Source organism: Lepidochelys kempii, chromosome 3, assembly GCF_965140285.1.
Source record: "Lepidochelys kempii isolate rLepKem1 chromosome 3, rLepKem1.hap1, whole genome shotgun sequence".
Lineage (NCBI taxonomy): Eukaryota > Metazoa > Chordata > Testudines > Cheloniidae > Lepidochelys > Lepidochelys kempii.
Window position 1 is genome coordinate 135,226,719 of NC_136382.1, and position 22,570 is coordinate 135,249,288.

The window sequence follows — 22,570 nt, forward strand, 5'->3', positions numbered from 1 at the left end:
TTTTTCCTGCTTATAATAAATCTTGTTTATATTAAGATAACTGTTGTATGAGTAATTTCACACAGACATCTCCAAGGAAGAACCACCTCTAAAAAGGGAAGCGGCTGAAGAGTAAAGTGTGTCTGGAACCTCTACCCTCTTACTATTTCAGTCAAGGGGTATGGACACAAGTGTCCTTCTAGTGAGTTATATTGCAATTAGGCTGCTGCAGATAAAAACACACACACACGAGAGAGCGAGATGAGTTGGCACCACTGTACAACTTTATATGTAAGAAACAGTACTAACAGACCACGTTTCCATTGGAGTTTATTTTATAAAAAAATTTTTTTTTTTATAAATTCCAAAATTAGCAATGTAGCAAGATTATTTGTGTTTCCCACCTTTTGTTTTAGTCACACTTTTTGGTCTCTTTGTTTTCTTTTTCAATGGGGTTGCTTTTTCACCAGCAAACGAATTATTGGTATATCTCTTTGTATTTTTTAATGAAGTACCAAATCTGTGCTTTGGACCAGAGTTCTTTGCGTTGTCTGAACTTTTCTGGTTTTTCTCCTTCTCAACGCAGCGTTTCACTCTAAGCTTTCTTCCATTCACTTCGGAGTTGTTTAGTTTCAGAGCAAGATGTACAGCATCTGTAGTCTATTAAACCAAACACAGTTTTAAAGGTTGGACAGACATTACCTATAAAACCAGAAATCTTTTGTATACATTCTTCTTATGCAAAACTGTAAAATAGAAATCAGTCTGGATAATAGAGCATAGGTATTGTATTCAGGAACACGAGCAGACCTCTGTGCAATACCTAGTTACTCTCTGACAAATACTAGCTTTGAAAGCCTGATTCAGCAAAACAGAGACTTTATTCCATAGCCTATATGCCACTAGTATTAAACAGAACTTCCCACTGAAATCAACAGAGTTCCACTTAAAAATCTGACAGCATGTGATGGCTCCTGCAAGGACAACCAAGAGTCCAGTCCTGAAATCAAACAGATAAGTAACAATATTCTTTGTGCAGTCCACAGGATCAGGCCTTATACAGGTTTCTACAGCTTGGTGTCAGCCTATTTGTAAAAGTCTTCTCTATGATTTAATGAAGCAGGTTCCATAGGAGTCAGGAAATGTAACACTATATTTCTTATATCTGTATCAAAGTTAAATATTTTGATAGTATTTTCTTTCAGAAAAGGGGACTGGGCAGAGGGAACATTTCCTTTGGTAACTGGAAAAGACTTCCCTTTCCACCTTCAAATCACTCCATAAAATTCACTTTCCACTCAGTAGTCCACAACTCCTCTGATGCACAACACTTAGCAGTTTGTGTTATATCTGCTTAATTTACATTAAATGGCTAAGAGAAGCGACATGTCTCCCTATCTGTCTGTAGAGTGCAGTGTATATACTACCATTACTGTGGAAAAGTCAAAAACATAAGATTCAGGCAGACCTTCATTTAGTATTTGGAGAACTCCTGGTCTCCCCAAACATTATCTTTCCGTACCTCAAACAGAACATAGCCAAACCCTTTGCCAGTGCCAGTGTTTTTGTCTCTCACAATTCGAACAGCTACTACATTTCCACATTCAGAAAAGTGTTCTCGCACAGTATCGTCTTCAATTTCTGCAAGCAAGAGAAGTCACTGTGTGGTTAGCGTTATGTTAATGAAATAGACATAGCTTTAGGAGTATTACCAAAAACTCTGCTATAGTTTAAAATTCATATGCACATACACATATATTTTAAATGCTTTAGTTAGGCAAGTAAATTTGATCTGACAGGAAATTATCTACACATTTAACAATAGAGAATACATAAACTAGGACATGTATTTTGAAAAGTGCAGATTAAGTTTTAAGAAACAATACGAACACATCATTAAGCAGAAACAAAGGCTAGGTTAAAATGTCAGTTTATCAAACAATTTACATCTGTGGTTTGAACGGAGCTAAAATTATTATTTTTTAAAACGTGAAACAGTTATTTCACTTTCTATAGCTCTGACTTGTGCTTAAGTGATAATCAGTCTAAATGATAATAGGTCTGATGTGACACTTCTTACAAACATAATATACTTGACTGAAGGTGCTCCTGGTATAATGATACCTGTTAGGTGTGAGATTTTTGAATTGATATAGTTATACAATCACTAGTGTGGATGCAGTTCAATTGGTACAGGTTATTTCTCTTCCTGTAGGGGAATAAGCTATATTGCTCTAAGCCTCTTTATACTGGTATAACTGCATCCACACTAGTGGGAACTGTACTACTTTAACTATACAGGTAAACTTAAACGGATACAAAATTTGTGTATATAGACAAGGCTTCAAGTCCATGTCAGTGCACTCTGGAAATAACTGAACTGGTTCTTCTGCAGAAGCAGAAGAAAAAATATTTTTGTAAGTCTTACTAAACAAACTTTAAAAACAGTTACCAGAACATAATTTTTGCAATCTAGATTTTTAAGGCAGGTCAACTTTTAGATCTAAGTAACTTGATTGTACTTCTCAAAAAAAATTCACTCAACAACCAGAACTGAAAATGATGTTTTAGCAGCACTAAAGAAGAGATTACTTACCATCTACAGTAACTGGAGTTCAAGGTGTCTGTCCTGATGGATGTCCCACTAAAGGTGCACCGTTCGGTCTGCAGAAGCACCTTAGCCATCCTTGTGCCTTGCACTGAGGACATACAGGACTGCAATGGACAAACCACCCTTGGTTCCTTCTCTACTGCCAAGTCCCACAGACACAAGACTACAGAGCAGAAGGTAAGCAGGTAGTGGAGCACCCATAAGGATAAAAATCTCAAAGAACTCCAGTTACCGTGCAAGGTAAATAACTTCGTCAAATAACGTCCCTATCGATGCTACACTTCAGCTGACTCCCAAGCAATCCTTCTTAGAGGAGCTGGGTGCTTTGAAGTAGGATCTAAAATTGATTGGAGGTTGGCAGTCCCAAATAAAATACCTGCCTGGGATGCATGCACTAGAGCACAGTGCTTTGAGAATGCGTGGATTGAGGCACACGTGGCAGCTCTGAAGATTTTGGCAATAGGAATGTTCTTTAATATGGAAACAAAGGTGGACTGTGATCTGCTGGAACAGACTATAACCCTAAGAGGGCACAGGATAGCAGCAGTTTCATGGCAGGAGAACATACAACCAGCAACCCCTTTGGAAAAATCTGTGGGCGGACCTAGGTGTTCCTTTAACTCTGTCTGCAATGGAAACAGATAATCGAGGAGAGTCCCAAAAGGGTCTACTCCTGTTCAAATAGACTATTAACACCTGCCTAATGTCCAAGGTATAAAGGATGGCATCAGTATTCCCTCTAATTTTTTATGTCCATGCGCAGAATGAATTTTGTTACGTTCACCAAAATGGAGGTGATGTGTGACACATCACCTTCATATTGGTGCACATAAAATTTATGTGGTGGGGGTGGGCTATGGGCTGGGGCAGAGAGTTGAGGTGTGGGGGGATGAGGGCTTCGGGCTTAATAGGCAGCTGTGCGGTCATGCAGCTTAGAGGGAACTTAGGATGGCATCCTCCCTAGACCAATGAAATTGTGTGTGAAAAAACTGACAGATGAACAGCCTGATTTGAAAATCCAAGATGATCTTACATAAAACCAGGGGGAATGTGGTTGAATGGATACCCTGTGTATAAGGAAAACTTGCGGGGAGGGCATCAGCCATCAAAGCCCCTAAAACTCACCATCTCTCCAAGCAGAGGTGATGGTCATGAAGATAGTTTTCTTGGTGGCGAAGTGTAAGAGTGAACCCGTAGCCAAAGGTTCAAAGGGAGGTTTCAGCAGAGAAATAAGGACTAAGTTCAAATCCCAGGCTGGGGTGGGCTCACTGATGTCTGGAAACAGGTTAGATAACCCTTTGATGAACCTAGAAGTTGTAGGGTGAGCAAACACCGGAGAATGGAATGCCACGACGTTCAATAGGCGAACTTAACGGAACTCAGAGAAAGGCCTGTTTTCTTCAGATCAAAAAGGCACTTGCTCTAGGATCTCCAAGAGGGGAGAGTCAGTGGAACACAGGTGTAATATCTCTTCCATTTCTGCAGGTAAGTTTTTTCTAGTTGATTCTTTCCTACTGTTCAACAGAACCTCTTGAACCTCTCTGGAACAGGAAAGTTCTGTCCCCAGAAGCCAACCAGGTAACGAACACTGTATGACTCAAGGCTTAAGTTGGGGTGAAAATTGTTTCCTGAGTCCTGAATGAAAAGGTTGCGTGTTAATGGAAGACTGATAGAAGGGCGAGAGGACAGACAAATTAGGTATACTAACCACACCTGTCCCTGCCAAATTGTTGTAATTAAGATGACCATGGCTCCATCCTGCTTGATTTTGATTAAAACTCCGAGGATGAGCGATGTCGGAAAATAGGCATACATTAGGTTCTTCGACCAGGACATGAGAAAGGCATCTCCCAAGGAATGGTAACCTTGACCTCCCCTTGAGCAAAACTTTGCACACTTCCTGGTGGTGGTAGTAGTGGCAAAAAGATCTATTTCTGGAAAACCCCAAATGAGAAATCTGTTCTAGTAATTGGTATTGTGTTCTCACTCATGATCCTGAAAGTAGTTCCTGCTGAGAACTTCTGCTACCATGCTTTGGAGGCCAGGTAAATAAACAGCTTGAAAATGTGGTGGGCTGTCCACCAGTTCCATAACTATAGTTTCTGCACAAAGGAAAGGGGTCTCGTTCACCTCTGACAATTTACGTAGTACGAACTGGTCCTGTTGTCTGGTCATTATTAGTACAGATTGTGCTTTGATCATAGGAAGAAAGTGTTGGCAGGCATTCTCGACAGCCCTGAGCTCCAGAAAGTTTATATGGAGGGAAGATTCCTAGGCAGTCCCCCTACCCTCAATAGTATGTTCCTGAAGATGAGGCATAAAAGACATGCACCAAAAACTATGGTGATGGTGGGAGGTAGAGGGGTGAAGAGGATTCCCAAGCAGACTTTACCTGGATTCTTCCACCAGTCGAGAGAGACTAGCACATAGGAAGAGCTTGTTCAAACTGTGTCTGTTGGGAGTATAAACCATTCTGAGCCAGACCCAGAAGCAGCATAGTTGTAACCGGTCATGTCATGGGACAAAGGTGCATGCTGCCATGTGACTGATGAGCTGCAGACAAGACCTGGCAGTTACCTGAGGGCTCACATGGACTTGCATAATCAAATCTGCCACAGTAAGAAATCTGTCCTTGGGTAGGCAAGCTCTGCACATTGAAGCATGAACTCTATTCGCTAAACAGGTACGAGAGTGGACTTTTTGGTACTGAGCTGAAGTCCAAGCATGCCGAATAGAGTTGTAGCTTTTTAGACAGTAGCTTGGACTTGGGCGTAAGAGCTTCCTTTGAGTAACCAATCGCCACCATGACCAAGAAGTCTGAGCCCCCAGTGGGAAAGTAATACTTTTTATTTGATCTCTTCAAAATTGGAGGTGCATAAGCTGGAGTTTGCCAAATTATCTTGGCAGGCTCCAGCAATACCTCATTTATGGGAAAAATTACTTGATTGGAAGATGGTGTATGAAGAATGCCCAAAAGTCTATGCTACGTCTCTTGGACTTCTTCCAAGGGGATATGGAGAATGTCAGTGACTCTCTTCATCAAATCTTGAAATTGCTTGAAATCATGTGTGTGTGTTACCACGGGGAAAGGAGGGCGTAACTGCTTCATCTGGGAGGTCCGAAGAAATATCCGTTTGAGGGATAGTTTCCTTATCAGTTCTTTTTGCTTCGTCTTCAAACTCCTCCTCCTGTGGTGGGGATTGATGTGAGGGGAAGGAAGGGACAGAAGAGTGCTCTTTCTGATCCTCAATTTGAGAGCTAAGGGCTCTGGAGAAATGTTGATGGTAGGCTACCCAAGGATCCAATATGGCTGTTAGAGAGGGTCATAAATAAAGGGAATGAGGCACCCAAGGTTTTTCATACCAAGGGGGACGTGGAACGGCTTGAGGCTTTCTGTGTCTAAAGGGTCCCTTGAAGAGAAGGTTCCAAGAGAGCCAGGCCTGGATTGATCATAGAAGGAACCTTGTATAGAAATTTGGGAGTCAGAAGAACTGTTGTCTCCACAGTCCAGAGGGGTGGCATGGAGGAGAGGAGAGGGGGAGACAACGGTGGAGTAGTAGGTTGTCTGTCCATTCCCATGGACACTGGAAAATCAGTTGGTTCCAATGAGTGATTTGTTACCAGGGACAAATTAGGCTATGCTACTGGGAGACTCTTCCTGCACTGAACAATGGAGACTCAAGTTCACTGGAGACTAAGAGGTCTCTGGAGAATCTGAATTCAGGCAGTACCAGGCGGATCTGTGTAGAAACTTGATGAGTCTCAGCAGTGGAAACAACCTGCAGTACCAAGGGTGGTGCAGAGTGCGCTGGTACCAGTTGATTGTGGTTCCCAGATCCATCAGTCAGCAATGAGGAAGTGGAGTTGCAGTCAGTACTGTCTTCCTTGGTGCAGAGTCTCTAGAGTCCCTAGCACCTGCATCATGCTTAGATGGTACCAAGGTATGCTTCGGTACCCTTGCGATTTAGCTGTACTCAAGGGTTTAGATGTAGAGGGACCCTGGGTTCGGAGGCCACTTGAAGCCTCAGTGGTACCCTTTGTGGGACTGGAGGTCTCCAGTACAGAAAGTCTCTTAGGGCCATCTTCTTTCTGAGGAGATCTGGAGCTCCTCTTGGTAGGTGATTTGGCACTATCACCTGTAGATCTCTCTTGTGAAGGTCTGGAAGGTGATTCAGCTGAAGAGGTTGTTGGGATGCTGTAGTCACTTGAAGGCTGGTGTAGAGGGAGGGTATCTGGGCCTGGGTCTGATGCAGCTCACAGGGGCATTCCATCATGAGCCATCAGTTCTCTCTCTTTCCTGGAACTCTAGAATCCCGAGCTGATTTTTCACTTACATGGCATGTGAGTATCCCCAAGCAGCTGATACAGTTTGAATGGCTGTCATTAACTGGCAAGTGAGGCAATACTTGAACCCTGGGGATTTAGGCATGCCCCATGGAAAAAGGGGAAGGAGAGTTCCTTTAGGAAAGAGAGGGCACAGGAAGAAACTAAAAGCCTCTCAGATTATCACCCCTGCCCCCCCCAATAAAAATAAACTGTTAAATCTAATCTATTAGTATTAAACTAAAGATTAACTACACTATAAAGCACAAACTAGGTAGATAGCTAAATAAACAGGCACCACTAGACACTATGTCTGAGGCCAAGACGGTTGAGAAGGAACTCAGTGTGGTTTGTCTATCACAGCCCTATATACTCTCAATACAGAGCATGAGGATAGCTAGGGTGCACGTGAAGACCAGACGGGTACTGCTACCAAAAATCCCTGATCAAAGATACAAAAGGTGCAACACCCACAGGGACATTACTCAAAAAAGGTGAAAAACAATGTATTTACATAGTTTGCTAGAAATGTATAACCACCGATAATGTTGCCATTTCACAGTTAAGTTTTAGAATAGGTTAACTAATGTTGAAGTTTTTTTAATATTTAGGTATCTATATACATTACCCTAAATCTTAACAAGTAAAGAAGTATTACAATCAACATAAGCGTCAATTATTTAACATTTACTGAAGAAATAAAATTATGGAATATTGACTGAATGTGAACATCCATTTAAACTTACCATATGAGAGATTTCCCACAAATATAGACCTCTTATTGTCATGCTAAAAATCAACAACAAAAAAAGAACAATAAGCTACTAGGTTATAGGCAAATACAGAAAAGTTCTTCTGAAATCTTGTATATTACTTACAGAAGTGGCTTTTGAAGCAAGGTCAACTCTGATGTGAAATCCATTGGCAATTTGAGTTCCATTTCTATTGTAGCACAAGAAAAAAAGGAAAGCTATTAGAACGCAAACAGAAATGGCCAATGAATGACTAAAATGTTTGGATTACAACCTATCACTGGTCTCAAACATAACATTCTTAACAAAGGCAGTTTAAAAAAATCGTTAGACAAAAGTGCTTTTATTTTGAGTCAAACACAATAAACTAGACAATTCATACTTGTAATCTGACATCTGGTAAACCCATTCTCACAAAATATAATGCCATTAATGAGGAACAAAAATGAAACATACCTTTTAAGAGCTTTAGTGGCAGCACCTTCTTCCTTAAAAACCACATAAGCATTAATATATTTCATATTAGGATGCATCTTATGCCTGAAGAGAAAGACAGAAAGTTTAGCCTATTTAAGCAATTCTTATGTTTCCCACCCTCCCACCCCATGGTCCTGTGCACATGTCCTGCAAGCCTTGATGTAATTTAAGGTAATGACCTCAGTTCTCTCAAATATACAATTAGCCTGGGGATTGTGCCCCAAACAGCAGTATCTACCACAGTAGCCAAAAGACCTTTACCCCCTCTTTAACAGTTATCTTTTTCAGAGCCAGTTTCTGCAACTTGCTGGGCATCCTCAACCCCTAATGAAATCCCCAAGAATTGAGAATTCTTAGTACCTTGCAGGATCTGGTCTTTAGTAAAGAGAAACACTTGTGTAGGGGCAAGTGATTATCTACAGCAGAAAAAACTACTTATAGGAATTTAAGAAGTTTGTATCACGGAAATCATGGAATGCCTATTTATACTGCGTTTGTGGTTTACTACAACAATCTGTAACCCAATACCCCTCCTTTTTGTCCTATAACTGCACAGGTAGTAATGGATCACTCTACCTTGAATGGTCCCTTACAATATGTGCTAACGACTTATGCTAAACAATCTGTTCCACCTTGCATTTTGCTGTGACACTGGGAGTTCCTTTCCCAGACCTGAAGAAGAGCTGTGTGTGGCTTGAAAGTTTGTCTCTCACCAACATAAGTTGTTTCAATAAAAGATACTACCTCACCCACCTTGTCTATTTTACATACACATAGAGTTGATTATTTTTTTAAAAGATAAAACCATACAAAATAAAAGATAGGAAGGAAACAATCGTGTGTGTGTGTAACATCATTAAAGCTTTAAAAAAAAAAAAAGGTTTCCCCTTTAGCAATAAAATCTGAAACTCAAAGGAGAACCTACTTTATGGCTGCTAACTTTTTGGATAAAGTATCCTCTGCTGGAACCTTCAAGACAAAAAAAAAAGCATTAGCTGAAATGCCTTACTGTGCTTATCAATCTATTTCAAATATTTGTGGAGGAAGTTCAACAGGTATTTCCACCCAAAGTAATATAGCCGCTCTATCAGACAAAATTATTCTAACAACAATTAGGGGAAATTCCAAGGAAAACCTTAAAATGATAAAGAATTGAAATTCAGTTGGTTTAGTTTGTTTCTTGCATTCTAGCATGGTGATTTTAATTTATACACAGCACTGATTTACAATGAAATTGCTATCTCTGTAAAATGTCCTCTAAATCTGTGTTATGGTACTTCAGTCAAAGATTATCTTTAGCAAAACAAGCAACAATATTTCAGACATTTTTCTCCCAAGGAGAATGTGGTTACAATGTAATCAAGTGTTATTATAGGAAGAACAATGTGTGTTGATAGCCAGGTCTACCACAGAAGCCAGCTCTCAAAAGGCTTAATTTAAGTATTTCTAAGTCAAGAAATATTGCTTGTGAACTAATAAAGATATAAGATTTATGAATGCTATCCTTTACGATTACACAGCTGCTTTTATCATATAACGTAAGAGGAAAGAACATACCAAAGAACGGAATCGAATTGATTCTATCTGTCCATATTCCTTAAAAAATGACTTCAGCATCTAAACAGAAATTACATGTATTTTTAATCCATTTTTTCAACCCAGTAATATGAATTATTATTGCTGAATAAGAAAGCATTTTTGTTTCACTCATATAACCCTATTATTTCTATGAATTACTATTACTATAAGATAGATAAGGGAAAAGTTCAAAATATCTTGTAGAGCAGCTTTTGCTCTGTCAAAAGCAGGAAAAATACTGAGTGCAAAAACTGAATTCAGCACTCTGACTGTTCAAATACAAGGAACATCTATAAGATTGTAAGAGTATGATCCTTATTTATTTTCTTTAACCATCAAAATTATTCCTTGGGTTCCAAATTCTCTGCAGACTCCAGATGATGAAAGAAAAAGAAGCTGGTCTGGATTTAGCCTCTCTCACCCGCCTCGCTCCACGCTCCTGGTATTTATTTGAAATTTGCACATTTTATTTCATATAACAGGAATTTCTAGACTCAAATGCAAAAAACCCATATATAATAGAGCAACCTATTTAATCCTAATTTCTCCTATTTCTCTGCTACTGGTAGTAAAGAAGCAAAACACGTATCAATTTAAAATACACAATTTGTTAGAAGTAACAGTGGAAGATTGTATATTTAGTAAAAAACTAGACAACCAGTGAGTATATAATATAACTATATATAGGAAAATGCAGATATATATTCTTCTTTTAAGAGAAGTATCTATGGTCCAGAAAACGACCATTTGGTTAATTTCAGCAAGGGAGAAATTCATTAACTGTACAGGGAAGCAGGGTAATTATATACAAAGTAGTGCCTAATACAGAAAATACATGAAGATATTTTCTCTCTAGCATCTTTCAGTCATAAGTGTCAGTTTTCAGACAACTGTCCTTTTCAAGTTGAGCGTGTACCTTTAAACTATTCACTTACCTGTACAGTACAGCTGATAGGTAAATTCCCAACAAACACAGTTCTCTGATTCTTTAGTATCTCCTCAGCTTCCTTAATTTGACTTTTCTTCGAGCACTGTTTTACATCCATTTCATTAGCTGAACTAGCAAGGCTTTTGGTGACAGCTTGAGATGTTCTATTTTTTAGCTTCTGTTTGACCTTGATCCCTTTTTCCTCCTCCTCTTCATCTGCCTGTTCCAATGCACACTCTCTTTGGCACAAGTGAAAAACACAACCGGATGATTGTTATGAAAAGCTTTGATTTTTTCAGTCTCAAAAGAGAAGTTGTAAGTGTTCTTAAATTGTATTTATAAATGAAATTGTTCAGGTGCAATAACAAGACAACTTCCATTTTTAATGGAAGGATTGAAATGTTATATATACTAAGCAAAAAACAAACTGACCCATAACACTGAAAGTGATTATTTACCAGTGTATTGACTGGTCATTATTGCAATTTGATAGGTGTGACTGAGTAGACAGCAAAAGTAAGTCAATTTGATACAAATTAAAATTTTGAAAGAAACTGAATTATTTTACCTAAATTAAGACTAAAAGTGAGTTGTTGTCTTTCTAACATTCAGGGCACACACAATTCGTTGGGGAAGTTTTCTGTCTACATGCTACTAGTTCTTAGTCTATCCAAGACATATACCAAAAAGGTTATGTGAACAATAACTGACATCTATTCAGTTTTAAAAGCAGCCTCTCAAATGTTATGGATGACGTCAGCAGAAACAGCAAATATAAGACTGCAGATTTGGATATGGAAGCTGTCAGTTAAAGATGCAACAGATGCGTCAGAGAGCATATAGGATGGTAACTGTATTTCTAAATGCTGGAACTGAGCGAATTTCATTGTCACCAGGCTAATACAAAGAATAACTTTTTCATCACTGGAATGGTAGTACCTCGCTCACACATACATTTCTGAGGGAATAGACAACATAACAGAGGGTTGCTCTGCCTCTCGGGTATGGGATTGCTAGGAGAAGAAAGTCATGGACAGCCTGCTCATCTACCAGCATATCTCCTCTTTGGGATTTAGGCTTCTTTCTTGTATAAAGCAGACTGTAACCTTAGGGAACACACCTCCTGCAAGAGGACACCTTAGTCCATGCCTCTCAGGGTAGGGGACTAATGTTCCAGACAGTCTCTGCCCTTAACTGCCAAAGGGCGAGGCATTTTATTCCCTATTGGGACAGTCTATATGAAATTATCCATAGTCTCTTTAAAGTCAAGACTAGAAATAGTAAAACAGAACAAATAAGCATTTTATTCTCTGACATAACTATAACACCAAGATTCTGACCTATCTACGTGAAGCTAGGCTACATCGTCTTTAAAAAATCTTTACGTACCTGTTTGCCAACTTTTTCTCTGCTATAGACAGTTTGTTCTTTTTGGCTTTCTTCAGTTTTATAGGAGGTTCCCGTTTAGTAGATGAGCTCTGAGCTTCTGTTGCCCTTTCCACTTCTGTATGCTTTCGTTTCTTATTCTCCTAAAAAAAGGTATGGTGTATAGAAGTTTATTTCTTTAATATATGACCTGTTACAAAACAGAAAAGTTATTACATAATAACCTCCTCATTTTATGACACCCTGCAAAGCCATTCCAACGTTTTCTACCATGTGATCAAAAAAAAGAAAATTCATTTACAACACCTACAGAATATTTTATATGACATCCAAGTACATTCAACGACGAAATACTTAAGTACACAGCAGAATCTTCATTTTTTTTTTTTATTTTAACTGAGGTCTTGGAGGACATCCAGAACGTTGATGCAATCAAGGGTTCTTAAATTTAAATAAAAATGTCTGCAGTCTTGCAGCACAGAAATGAATTCAGAACAAGAATACTCTCTAGAGTACAAAGGTCTCTTTAGTACAACTGTTTTTACCATCAAGAACAAGGTGAAGATCAAAACTATTCAATCAAGATAAAATTTAAGTAAACTTTTAAGTTTTCATGAACTTCTGGTAGCTCATTTCTAAGTTGGCCATTTCAGGTGGCACAGACGTAGATATTTATACTGTTCTGACAGATACTCAAGATGAGGTTTGAAAGTGATCTCTCAAACTCCCACACCTCAGACCACTGGAGACAGTGATTTCATGAAGGGACCAAGCTCAGTTGATAGGAGTATGATGTGACCCATACTTTTCTTGGGGCCAAATCCTTCCTTTACATACTGTAAAATATAAATCAGGGCAGATTCATGGATAAGAGATCACTGAGAAACTGTATCTCATGCTCCTTGGAGACAAGAAAGAAAAGTGTTGTGTTGGCCCAAGTCTGTCACAAAACCGCTTAAACAGTTCTGATGAAGCTGGCATAGGTATTTTTAAAAGCCTTTTTGTTCAGCAAGTCTGCAAAGAAACAACAATCGCTAATGTATTACATGACACTTAAGGCTTATCATTACTGTACAGCTGCTGTTTACTAAATTTTTTTAATGTCACCTGATTTTCCTCAATTTGCATAGGACCATAAATAAAAATAATACTCGCAAATATGGAAGAATGTTAATGTGCTGTGCATCTACAGATTATTCCTTGATTGTTTTAAAGAAAAAAGTCCATGTCAGAAACAGACATTACTCCCATCTTAAGATAAAGAAAAGTCATTAAACTGTTATCGCTCAGTCTCTGTAATACATGCATGAGCAGACAAAAGTAAAAATGGCATCACTTCTACAGCTTGTCATGCCGATGAAGTATTGTTGTTTCTGTGATAATTTAATCTAGATGTAGTAGTAGTGCCAATATTACTGCAAAGGTTAGTTTATACATTAGCTTACAATTGGATTGGAGAACCCATAAAGTTTGTAATTCATCTTGGTTTTGGGGTAAATTCACTTGAAGAAATGAACACAGTCATTGAAATTTTTTGCACTATATATGTAAGCAGAACTTTACCTCCTCTGATTAATTAAATACTGCCAACTACTTTAATTTTTATATTGTATGTTTATTTTCCTTTTAAAAACTTGATAAAAGTTTTTCCTAGCACTTTGTCAGCTCCCATTTATATTGTTTTAAAAGTAAACTAAAACATTACTTAACTTCTATTTATTGCATAACCACCATTTTCAAATTCAACTGAAACCACAGATCTGTAGCAAATGCTAAATTAATAAAGGATCTGATAACAAGCAAAACTGATCAGATTGTGCATTGACAGTATGTCTAATATAACTTCTAAACCTTAATGATTTGATTCAATAGGGAAAGTTTTTCATTGGACAACAGTCTGGATGTATCATATACCAATCAAATGCTCATAATGCATAGATGTCAAAAAAGAGTCAAAGGTTTTTCAAATCACTCAACTGATGACCATCTGACAACAAACCAGAAGCCAGTTTGCTTACTTTGTACGAGTCATCTGAATGTGAGTTGTCTTACAAAGCAATTAAGGGCAGAAATTGCTGTTTAGCAAGTAAAGTTTTCTGTAATTCTTTCATTCCATTTTCTTCTTTTTGTGGAAATAAAATAAAATTTGATCTTTTATACAAGTTCTGTAACAGCTTGTAAATAATTACTGAGGAAATGATAAGATACCACGACTACCCCAGCACCCGCCAAAAATACTAACATTTGGGATGGTGAAATGAGGAAATATGATGGCATGCAGAATAACCACAACAGTGTATTAGTTACACTCTATCATATGCCAGGCCCTTAGCTAGTTTTAAGTACAAAAGCCCAACATATTGTCTTTTATTAATCTAATAATCAGATATGGTTAACTCCGTGAAGCCAAGGGCACTTACTGGTCTTTAATGAACTGACAAAGGACCTGTAAGGAGTGCTTCATCACTATTATATCTATATATTTAAATTATTTGTTCCCTCTCCCCACTTACATGTACTGTTTTGTTTGTTTTTATTTTGATGAAGACATTATTAGCCCTCTTGCTTCCTTCGTGGGAACAGAAGATATATATGGAAAGCTGCCACTACCTCCTTCAACTGTCAGACAAGTTAGTTTTCTGATATATGGATTTTATTTATATTCACAGTCCTCATCAGACGAGGAGCACTGGTCAGATACTTGAAAACTGGGAGTTAGATCCCAGTGTTCCAAGAAGTTTTCAATGGACTCTGCCTGGCCTAAAGGAAAAACCAAAATCATTTCCTATGAGAAGGGTCATTAATTTACAATGAAGTAACTATATATACATATATATTAAAAAGTTACTTACTCTTGGCACAGCAACAAACACTGGCTGTGTTTCAGACTCAGAAGCATTAAAAAGATGTGCCAAGGGGTGTGGGCTGCATGTTGTGGACTTATTTTGAAACAAACTGTTGACAACTTGTCCAATGACATAGTCTTCAGATGATGCACCTGCTTCATTTCGCTCACATTCCTTGCTATTAAAAAAAGGAAAAGAAATTGTTCATCTGGTGTCATTCAATACTGCTAAAGGTCTCAGTGTCGCCAGTGCTAGTCTAACTTTAGGTTTTAGGAGGTGCAACAGATTTAGAGAACCAACTCCAATATTTTCATGAAAATAGATCACTTGCACAGTTATAATTCTAACTATTTCCTAAAACAATACAGGTAAAGACAAAAATTTTCAAAATGTTGCATGAGGAAATAACCACCATAGCCAATAACAAACTGGAGTCATGTGACTAAAACACTTTCTAATTGTTCAAAAGCTTTAAGGGAAACTATTTTGTAAATTAAAGCATCAGTTATCTCCAACACACTATACCGTGTGTTAAAAGCTGCAAAAATCTAAAAGAAATTAAACAACTTAGTGCTGAATTTCTTAAGACAAATAATCTTGTAGATGAAGAAATTAATTGAAGAAAAAAATTAAGAGCTAAGCAACTACATCTTGAATGACATTTTGACAGGGGAGCAGAGTGGGCATAACTGTTCATAAATATGTGGATGTGTCAATAATACAGGAAATGTAAGCATTAACAATACTTCACATTTCTATAAAACCTTCCAGCTAAACGTTATTTGCAAATAACATCAGAAACAAGGAGCCTGCCAAACAATCGGAGGGGCCACCAAGGATAAAGGCACTACAGGAGCACTCAAAGAAGATAAGGCCATTGCAGAGAAGCTAAATGAATTGTTTCCACTAGCGTTCACTGTAGACGATCTGAGGGAGAGTCCCATACCTAAGTCATTCTTTTTTAGAAGACAAATCTGAGGAACTGTCCCAGATTGATGTGTCAGTAGAGATGGTTTTGAAACAAATTAATAAATTAATCAGTAATAAGTCACCAGGACCAGACAGTATTCACCCAAGAATTCTGAAGGAACTCAAATATGAAATTGCAGAACTACTAACTGTGATATGCAACCTATCGCTTAAATCAGCCTCTGTACTAGATGACTGGAGGATAGCTAATGTAACACCAATTTTTAGAAAAGCCTCCAGAGGTAATCCTGGCAATTACAGGCTGGTAAGCCTAACTTCAGTACCAAACTGTCTGAAACTATAGTAAAGAACAGAATTAACACACACATAGATAAACACAATATGTTGAGGAAGAGTCAACACAGCTTTTGTAAAGGGAAATCATGCCTCACCCATCTATTAGAATTCTTTGAGGGAGTCAACAAACATGTGGACAAGGGTGATCCAGTGGATATAGTTTACTTTCAGAAAGCTTTGACAAGGTCCCTCACCAAAGCCTCTTAAGCGAAGCAAGCAGCCATGGGATAAGAGGGAGGGTCCTTTCATGGATCAGTAACTGGTTAAAAAGATAGGAAACAAAGGACAGAAATAAGTGGTCAGTTTTCACAGTGAAGAGAGGTAAATAGTGGGGTCCCCTGTGCTGTTCAACACATTATAAATGATCTGGAAAAGGGGGTGAACAGTGAGGTGGCAAAGTTTGCAGACAATACAAAATTACTCCAAGTAGTCAAGTCCAAAGCTGACTGCAAAGAATTACAAGGGGATCTCACTAAACTGGGGGATTGAGCAACAAAATGGCAGATGAAATTCAGTGCTGATAAATATAAAGTAATGCTCACTGGAAAACATAATCCCAACTATACATACAAAATGATGGGGTCTAACACGGCTGTTCCTCTGAAACCACTTAAGACAGAGATCCTGGAGTCAGGGCGGATAATTGTCTGAAACCATCTGCTCAATGTGCAGTGGCAGCCAAAGAAGCTAACAGAATTAGGAACCATTAGAAAAGGGATAGATAATAAGACAGAAAATATCATAATGTCACTATATAAATCCCACACCTTGAATACTGTTTGTAGTTCTGATTACTCCATCTCAAAATAGATAAAAGAACTGGAAAAAGTACAGAGAAGGGGAACAAAAATTATTAGGGGTATGGAACAACTTCCATATGAGAAGAGATTAAAATGACTCAGACTGTTTATCTTAGAAATGAGATGACTAAGGGGGGATATGACAGAGGTCTATAAAATCATGAATGGTGTACAGAAAACGAATAGGGAAGTGTTATTTACCTCTCTTCACATAATACAAAAACCAGAAGTCACCTAATGAAAATAACAGATTTAAAACAAACGTAAGGAAGTACTTCTTTACACAATGCATAGATAATCTGTGGAACTCGTTGCCAGAGGATGTTGCCCAGGACAAAAGTATAATTGCATTAAAAAAGAATTAGAAAAATTCATGGCAGTTAGGTTCATCAATAGCTATTAGCCAAGATGGTCAGGGATGCAATCCCATGCTCTGGATGTCCCTAAACCTCTGACTGCCAGAAGGTCAACTGGACAACAGTGGATGGATCACTCTAACCGTAAGCATTCATGGACAGAGGACTGTTCTCTCAGGATGGACTTCACCTGAGTAGGGAGAGAAATAGACTTCTAGGATGGAGGCTAGCACAACTGATTAAGAGACCTTTAAACTAGGAATTTGGGGGAGATAGTTGGCGGATGTGCAGGTAATCTCCATGCCGGATTTTAACACTGAGAGGGAAGAAAACGAAGTAAGAAAGGATACAGCCGTGGGTAGGAGAATGGACATAAGGAGGAAGGGTAGTGTAGATACCAGTCTAATAGGTGATACTGGTGGTAGAATGTCTGTGCCCAGTCGGATAAAGAATGTGAGCGAAGCCAAACAGCAAAAATTAAGATGTTTGTACGCTAATGTGAGGAGCCTAGGTAACAAAAGGGAGGAACTAGAGCTCCTAGTGCACGAAGTGAAACCAGATATTATAGAGATAACAGAAACATGGCGGAATAGTAGTCATGACTGGAATACAGGTATTGAAGGGTATGTGTTGTTTAGGAAAGACCGAAATAAAGGCAAAGGTGGTGGAGTAGCATTGTATATCAATGATGAAGTAGACTGTAAAGAAACAAGAAGCGATGGAATGGATAAGACAGAGTCCATTTGGGCAAAAATTACATTGTGGAAGAAAACTATAAGAGCCTCCCCTGGGATAGTGCTTGGGATGTGCTATAGACCACCAGGATCCAATTTGGATATGGATAAAGACCTCTTTAATGTTTTTAATGAAATAAATACTAATGGGAGTTTTGTGATCATGGAAGACTTAACTTCCCAAATATAGACTGGAGGACAAGTGCTGGTAATAATAATAGAGCTCAGATTTTCCTGGATGTGATAGCTGATGGATTCCTTCACCAAGTAGTTGCTGAACCAACAAGAGGCGATGCCATTTTAGATTTAGTTTTGGTGAGTAATGAGGACCTCATAGAAGAAATGGTTGTAGGGGACAACCTTGCTTCGAGTGATCATGAGCTAATTCAGTTCAAACTAAATGGAAGGATAAACAAAAATAGATCTGCGACTAGGGTTTTTTATTTCAAAAGGGCTAACTTTAAAAAATTAAGGCAATTAGTTAGGGAAGTGGGTTGGCCTGAAGAACTCATGGATCTAAAGGCAGAGGAGGCCTGGAATTACTTCAAGTCAAAGTTGCAGAAACTATCAGAAGCCTGCATCCCAAGAAAGGGGAAAAAATTCATAGGCAGGAGTTGTAGACCGAGCAGGATGAGCAAGCATCTCAGAGAGTTGATTAAGAAAAAGCAGAAAGCCTACAAGGTGTGGAAGACGGGAGGGATTAGCAAGGAAAGCTACCTTATCGAGGTCAGAACATGTAGGGATAAAGTGAGAAAGGCCAAAAGCCATGTAGAGTTGGACCTTCAAAACGGAATTAAAACCAATAGTAAAAGCTTCTATAGTCATGTAAATAAGGAGAAAACAAAGAAAGAAGAAGTGGGACCGCTAAACACTGAGGATGGAGTGGAGGTTAAGGATAATCTAGGCATGGCCCAAAATCTAAACAAATACTTTGCCTCAGTCTTTAATGAGGCTAAATGAGGAGGTTAGAAATAATGGTAGGATGACAAATGGGAATGAGGATATGGAGATAGATATTACTACATCCGAGGTAGAAGCCAAACTCCAACAGCTTAATGGGACTAAATCGGGGGGGGGGGGGGCAGATAACCTTCAAGAATATTAAAGGAACTGGCACATGAAATTGCAAGCCCATTAGCAAGTATTTTTAATGAATCCATAAACTCAGGGGCTGTACCGTATGACTGAAGAATTACTAACGTAGTTCCTATTTTTAAGAAAGGAGAAAAAAAAAAAGTGATGTGGGTAACTATAGGCCTGTTAGTTTGACATCTGTAGTATGCAAGGTCTTGGAAAAATTTTTGAAGGAGAAAGTAGTTAAGGACATTGAGGTCCATGGTAACTGGGACAAAATACAACATGGTTTTACAAAAGGTAGATTGTGCCAAACCAACCTGATCTCCTTCTTTGAGAAGGTAACAGATTTTTTAGATAAAGGAAACACAGTGGATCTCGATTTCAGTAAAGCATTTGATATGGTTCCACATGAGGAATTATTAGCTAAATTGGAAAAGATGGGATCAACATGAAAATTGACAGGTGGATAAGGAACTGGGTGAAGGGGAGACTACAATGGGTCACCCTGAAAGGTGAACTGTCAGGCTGGAGGGAGGTTACTAGGGGAGTTCCTCAGGGATTGGTTTTGGTACCAATCCTATTTAATCTTATTACTGACCTTGGCACAAAATGTGGGAATGTGCTAATAAAGTTTATGGATGACACAAAGTTGGGAGGTATTGCCAATACAGAGAAGGATCGGGATATCATACAGGAAGATCTGGATGACCTTGTAAACTGGAGTAATAGTAATAGGATGAAATTTAATAGTGAAAAGTGCAAGATCATGCATTTAGGGATTAATGACAGAAAATTTTATAAGATGGGGACGCATCTCTTGGAAGTAACAGAGGAGGAGAAGGACCTTGGAGTATTGGTTGATCACAGGATGACTATGAGCTGCCAATGTGATATGGCTGTGAAAAAAGCTAATGCGGTCTTGGGATGCATGAGGCGAGGTATTTCCAGTAGAGATAAGGAGGTGTTAGTACCGTTATACAAGGCACCGGTGAGACCTCATCTGGAACATTGTGTGCAGTTCTGGTCTCCTATGTTTAAGGAGGATGAATTCAAACTAGAACAGGTATACAGAAGGGCTACTAGGATGATCCGAGGAATGGCAAACCTGTCTTATGAAAGGAGACTCCAGGAGCTTGGCTTGTTTAGCCGAACCAAAAGAAGGCTGAGGGGAGATATGATTGCGCTCTATAAATATATCAGAGGGATAAATATCAGGGAGGGAAGAGGAATTATTTAAGCTCAGTGCCAATGTGGACACAAGAACAAATGGATATAACCTGGCCCTTGGGAAGTTTAGATTTGAAATTAGATGAAGGTTTCTAATGAAGTTCTGGAACAGCCTTCCAAGGGGAGCAGCGGGGGCAAAAGACATATCTGGCTTCAAGACTAAGCTTGATAAATTTATGGAGATCGTATGATGGGACAGCCTAAATTTGGCAATTAATTGATCTTTGACTATTAGCGGTAAATATGCCCAATGGCCTGTGATGGGATGTTAGACAGGGTAGGATCTGAGTTACTACAGAGATTTCTTTCCTGGGTGTCTGGCTGGTGAGTCTTGCCCACATGCTCAGGGTTTAGCTGATCGCCATATTTGGGGTTGGGAAGGAATTTTCCTCCAGGGCAGATTGGCAGAGGCCCTGGGGGTTTTTTGCCTTCCTCTGCAGCGTGGGGCATGGGTCACTTGCTGGAGGATTCTCTGCACCTTGAAGTCTTTAAACCACGATTTGAGGACTTCAATAGCTCAGACATAGGTTAGGGGTTTGTTACAGGAGTGGGTGGATGAGATTCTGTGGCCTGCGTTGTGCAGGAGGTCAGACTAGATGACCATAATGGTGTCTTCTGACCTTAAAGTCTATGATTCTATGTTCTATTCACTCTGGCATCGGCCACTGTTGGAAGCCAGGATACTGGGCTAGATGGACTATTGGTGTGTCTCACTATGACCATTCTTATGCTATGTTCTTATTGGTATAGCTACAAATGTCCACTGATGTGTCAGAGAGGATAAGGTTTTTGTTATGTTGGTGAGAGACAAATCTTCAAGCTTAGCAGAGCTTTTTTACCTTACCCACTTTGTTTCTCTCATATCCTGGGACCCACCTTAGCTACAACACTGCAAATACTAAGGAGTCGATCCACACTAGAGTTTATCTTGTAGCACAGAGATCCCTAAATCCAGTGGATTTAGTTACTCAGTAATGGCCCTTTACTATGGAAAGCCTTGGGTGCCATAGGGCTGCAACAGAAGCTCCTAACCAAACTCCTTTTGGCCTCTCTAGCATAGGGAGCATTGCCAGAGCATCCTGGCAGCAGCAATGTCCCGTAGGCAACTGCCACAAGAGACAGCATTCTAAGATCTCTTCTAACTTGCAGGAAAGGTATGAAACAAGACTGACATTTGGGTAGCCCCACAATAAGGGGGCTGTAAAAGCACTTTAAAATCAACTCTGCATTCTTGTAGCTTATGTAGGCTATACCCTATAATTTTCCAAGACCCATCTTTTCTTTGTGCTTGCTATCGATCCCATATACACAGCTGGCAAATTATATCTTTAGATGACAGTTAAAGTCATATACTATAGTTAGGCTTAGCAGCATTTGATTTTTTTCCTAAACGTAATTTGACACGCTTGTTGTCAGGTTTTTTTCCCAGATCAATTTCAATTTTCAGTTGTGCAAAGTTTCAGTGGGGCTTTGAGACTGACGGAGTGACAGCACCCTGCACACTATCGGGGGGCGGTGGGGGGGCGGGGAGCACGAAAGGGAATCCGGGGCTCTGAGACTCTGCAGCGACCATCCGTGCAGTGCTGACCTAAGCAAGACCTGCACGAAAGACGCAGGTCGGAGGCGCCTCACGCCGGGCGCGCTGCGGCGCAGTGCCCGGCGCCTCGTGCCAACGCGGGACTCACCCTCGCCCCGACGTGACCCGGGACGCCCCCTGCCGACGGGGTTTCTCCTCCCCCTCATGGGGCTGAGCAGCGGGCGGGTCCCTGGATTTCTCCTCCCCGGGGCTGCGAACGGTGACGCGCCATCCCCACCCCCACCCCCGGGTAGGAGGCAGCGGACAAGGGACAGGCGGGACGGGGGGCACCCGAACCCCCGCTCCCGCGGCAAGCAGCGGCCGTTCCAGCTCGCTCCCCGCTCGCTGCTTCGTGGAGGCCTCGGACACGGAGCGCACGCGCGGGAGCCGGGGGGGAGGGGGGCGGGGCGGGGCAGGGCAGGGGCGGGCGACGGTTGGTGATTGAGAAGGGGTGCGGGCCGCGCGCTCTCACCCTGCTCCGCGCGGCGCGGGCCTTGGAGCTTTCGCCGCTTGAGAAGTTTTCATCTGGGTGGGGGGGGGCAGTTCCATTTAGACTCGACCCTCGCTCCGGGAAGCGCCGCGGCAAGCGAGCCGCGGAGCGCGCGACCCAGGCCCAGCGAAATGACGTTACTTCCGGCGTGCTGGTAGGTCAGG

General features: G+C 40.1%; 1 protein-coding gene across 1 annotated transcript; it reads right to left on the reverse strand.

The window, feature by feature from the left end:
• Positions 1-292: 292 nt before the first annotated feature.
• On the reverse strand, positions 293-22,567 carry RBM34 (RNA binding motif protein 34). Its single transcript, XM_073338132.2, has 11 exons — positions 22,389-22,567; positions 14,887-15,058; positions 12,038-12,177; positions 10,656-10,887; positions 9,700-9,759; positions 9,068-9,111; positions 8,122-8,205; positions 7,792-7,855; positions 7,660-7,702; positions 1,502-1,620; positions 293-639 (listed from the first exon to the last, which is right to left on the reverse strand). The coding sequence occupies exons 1-11, from the start codon at positions 22,463-22,465 to the stop codon at positions 367-369; spliced, it is 1,308 nt and encodes a 435-aa protein (XP_073194233.1). The 5' UTR covers positions 22,466-22,567; the 3' UTR covers positions 293-366.
• Positions 22,568-22,570: the final 3 nt, after the last annotated feature.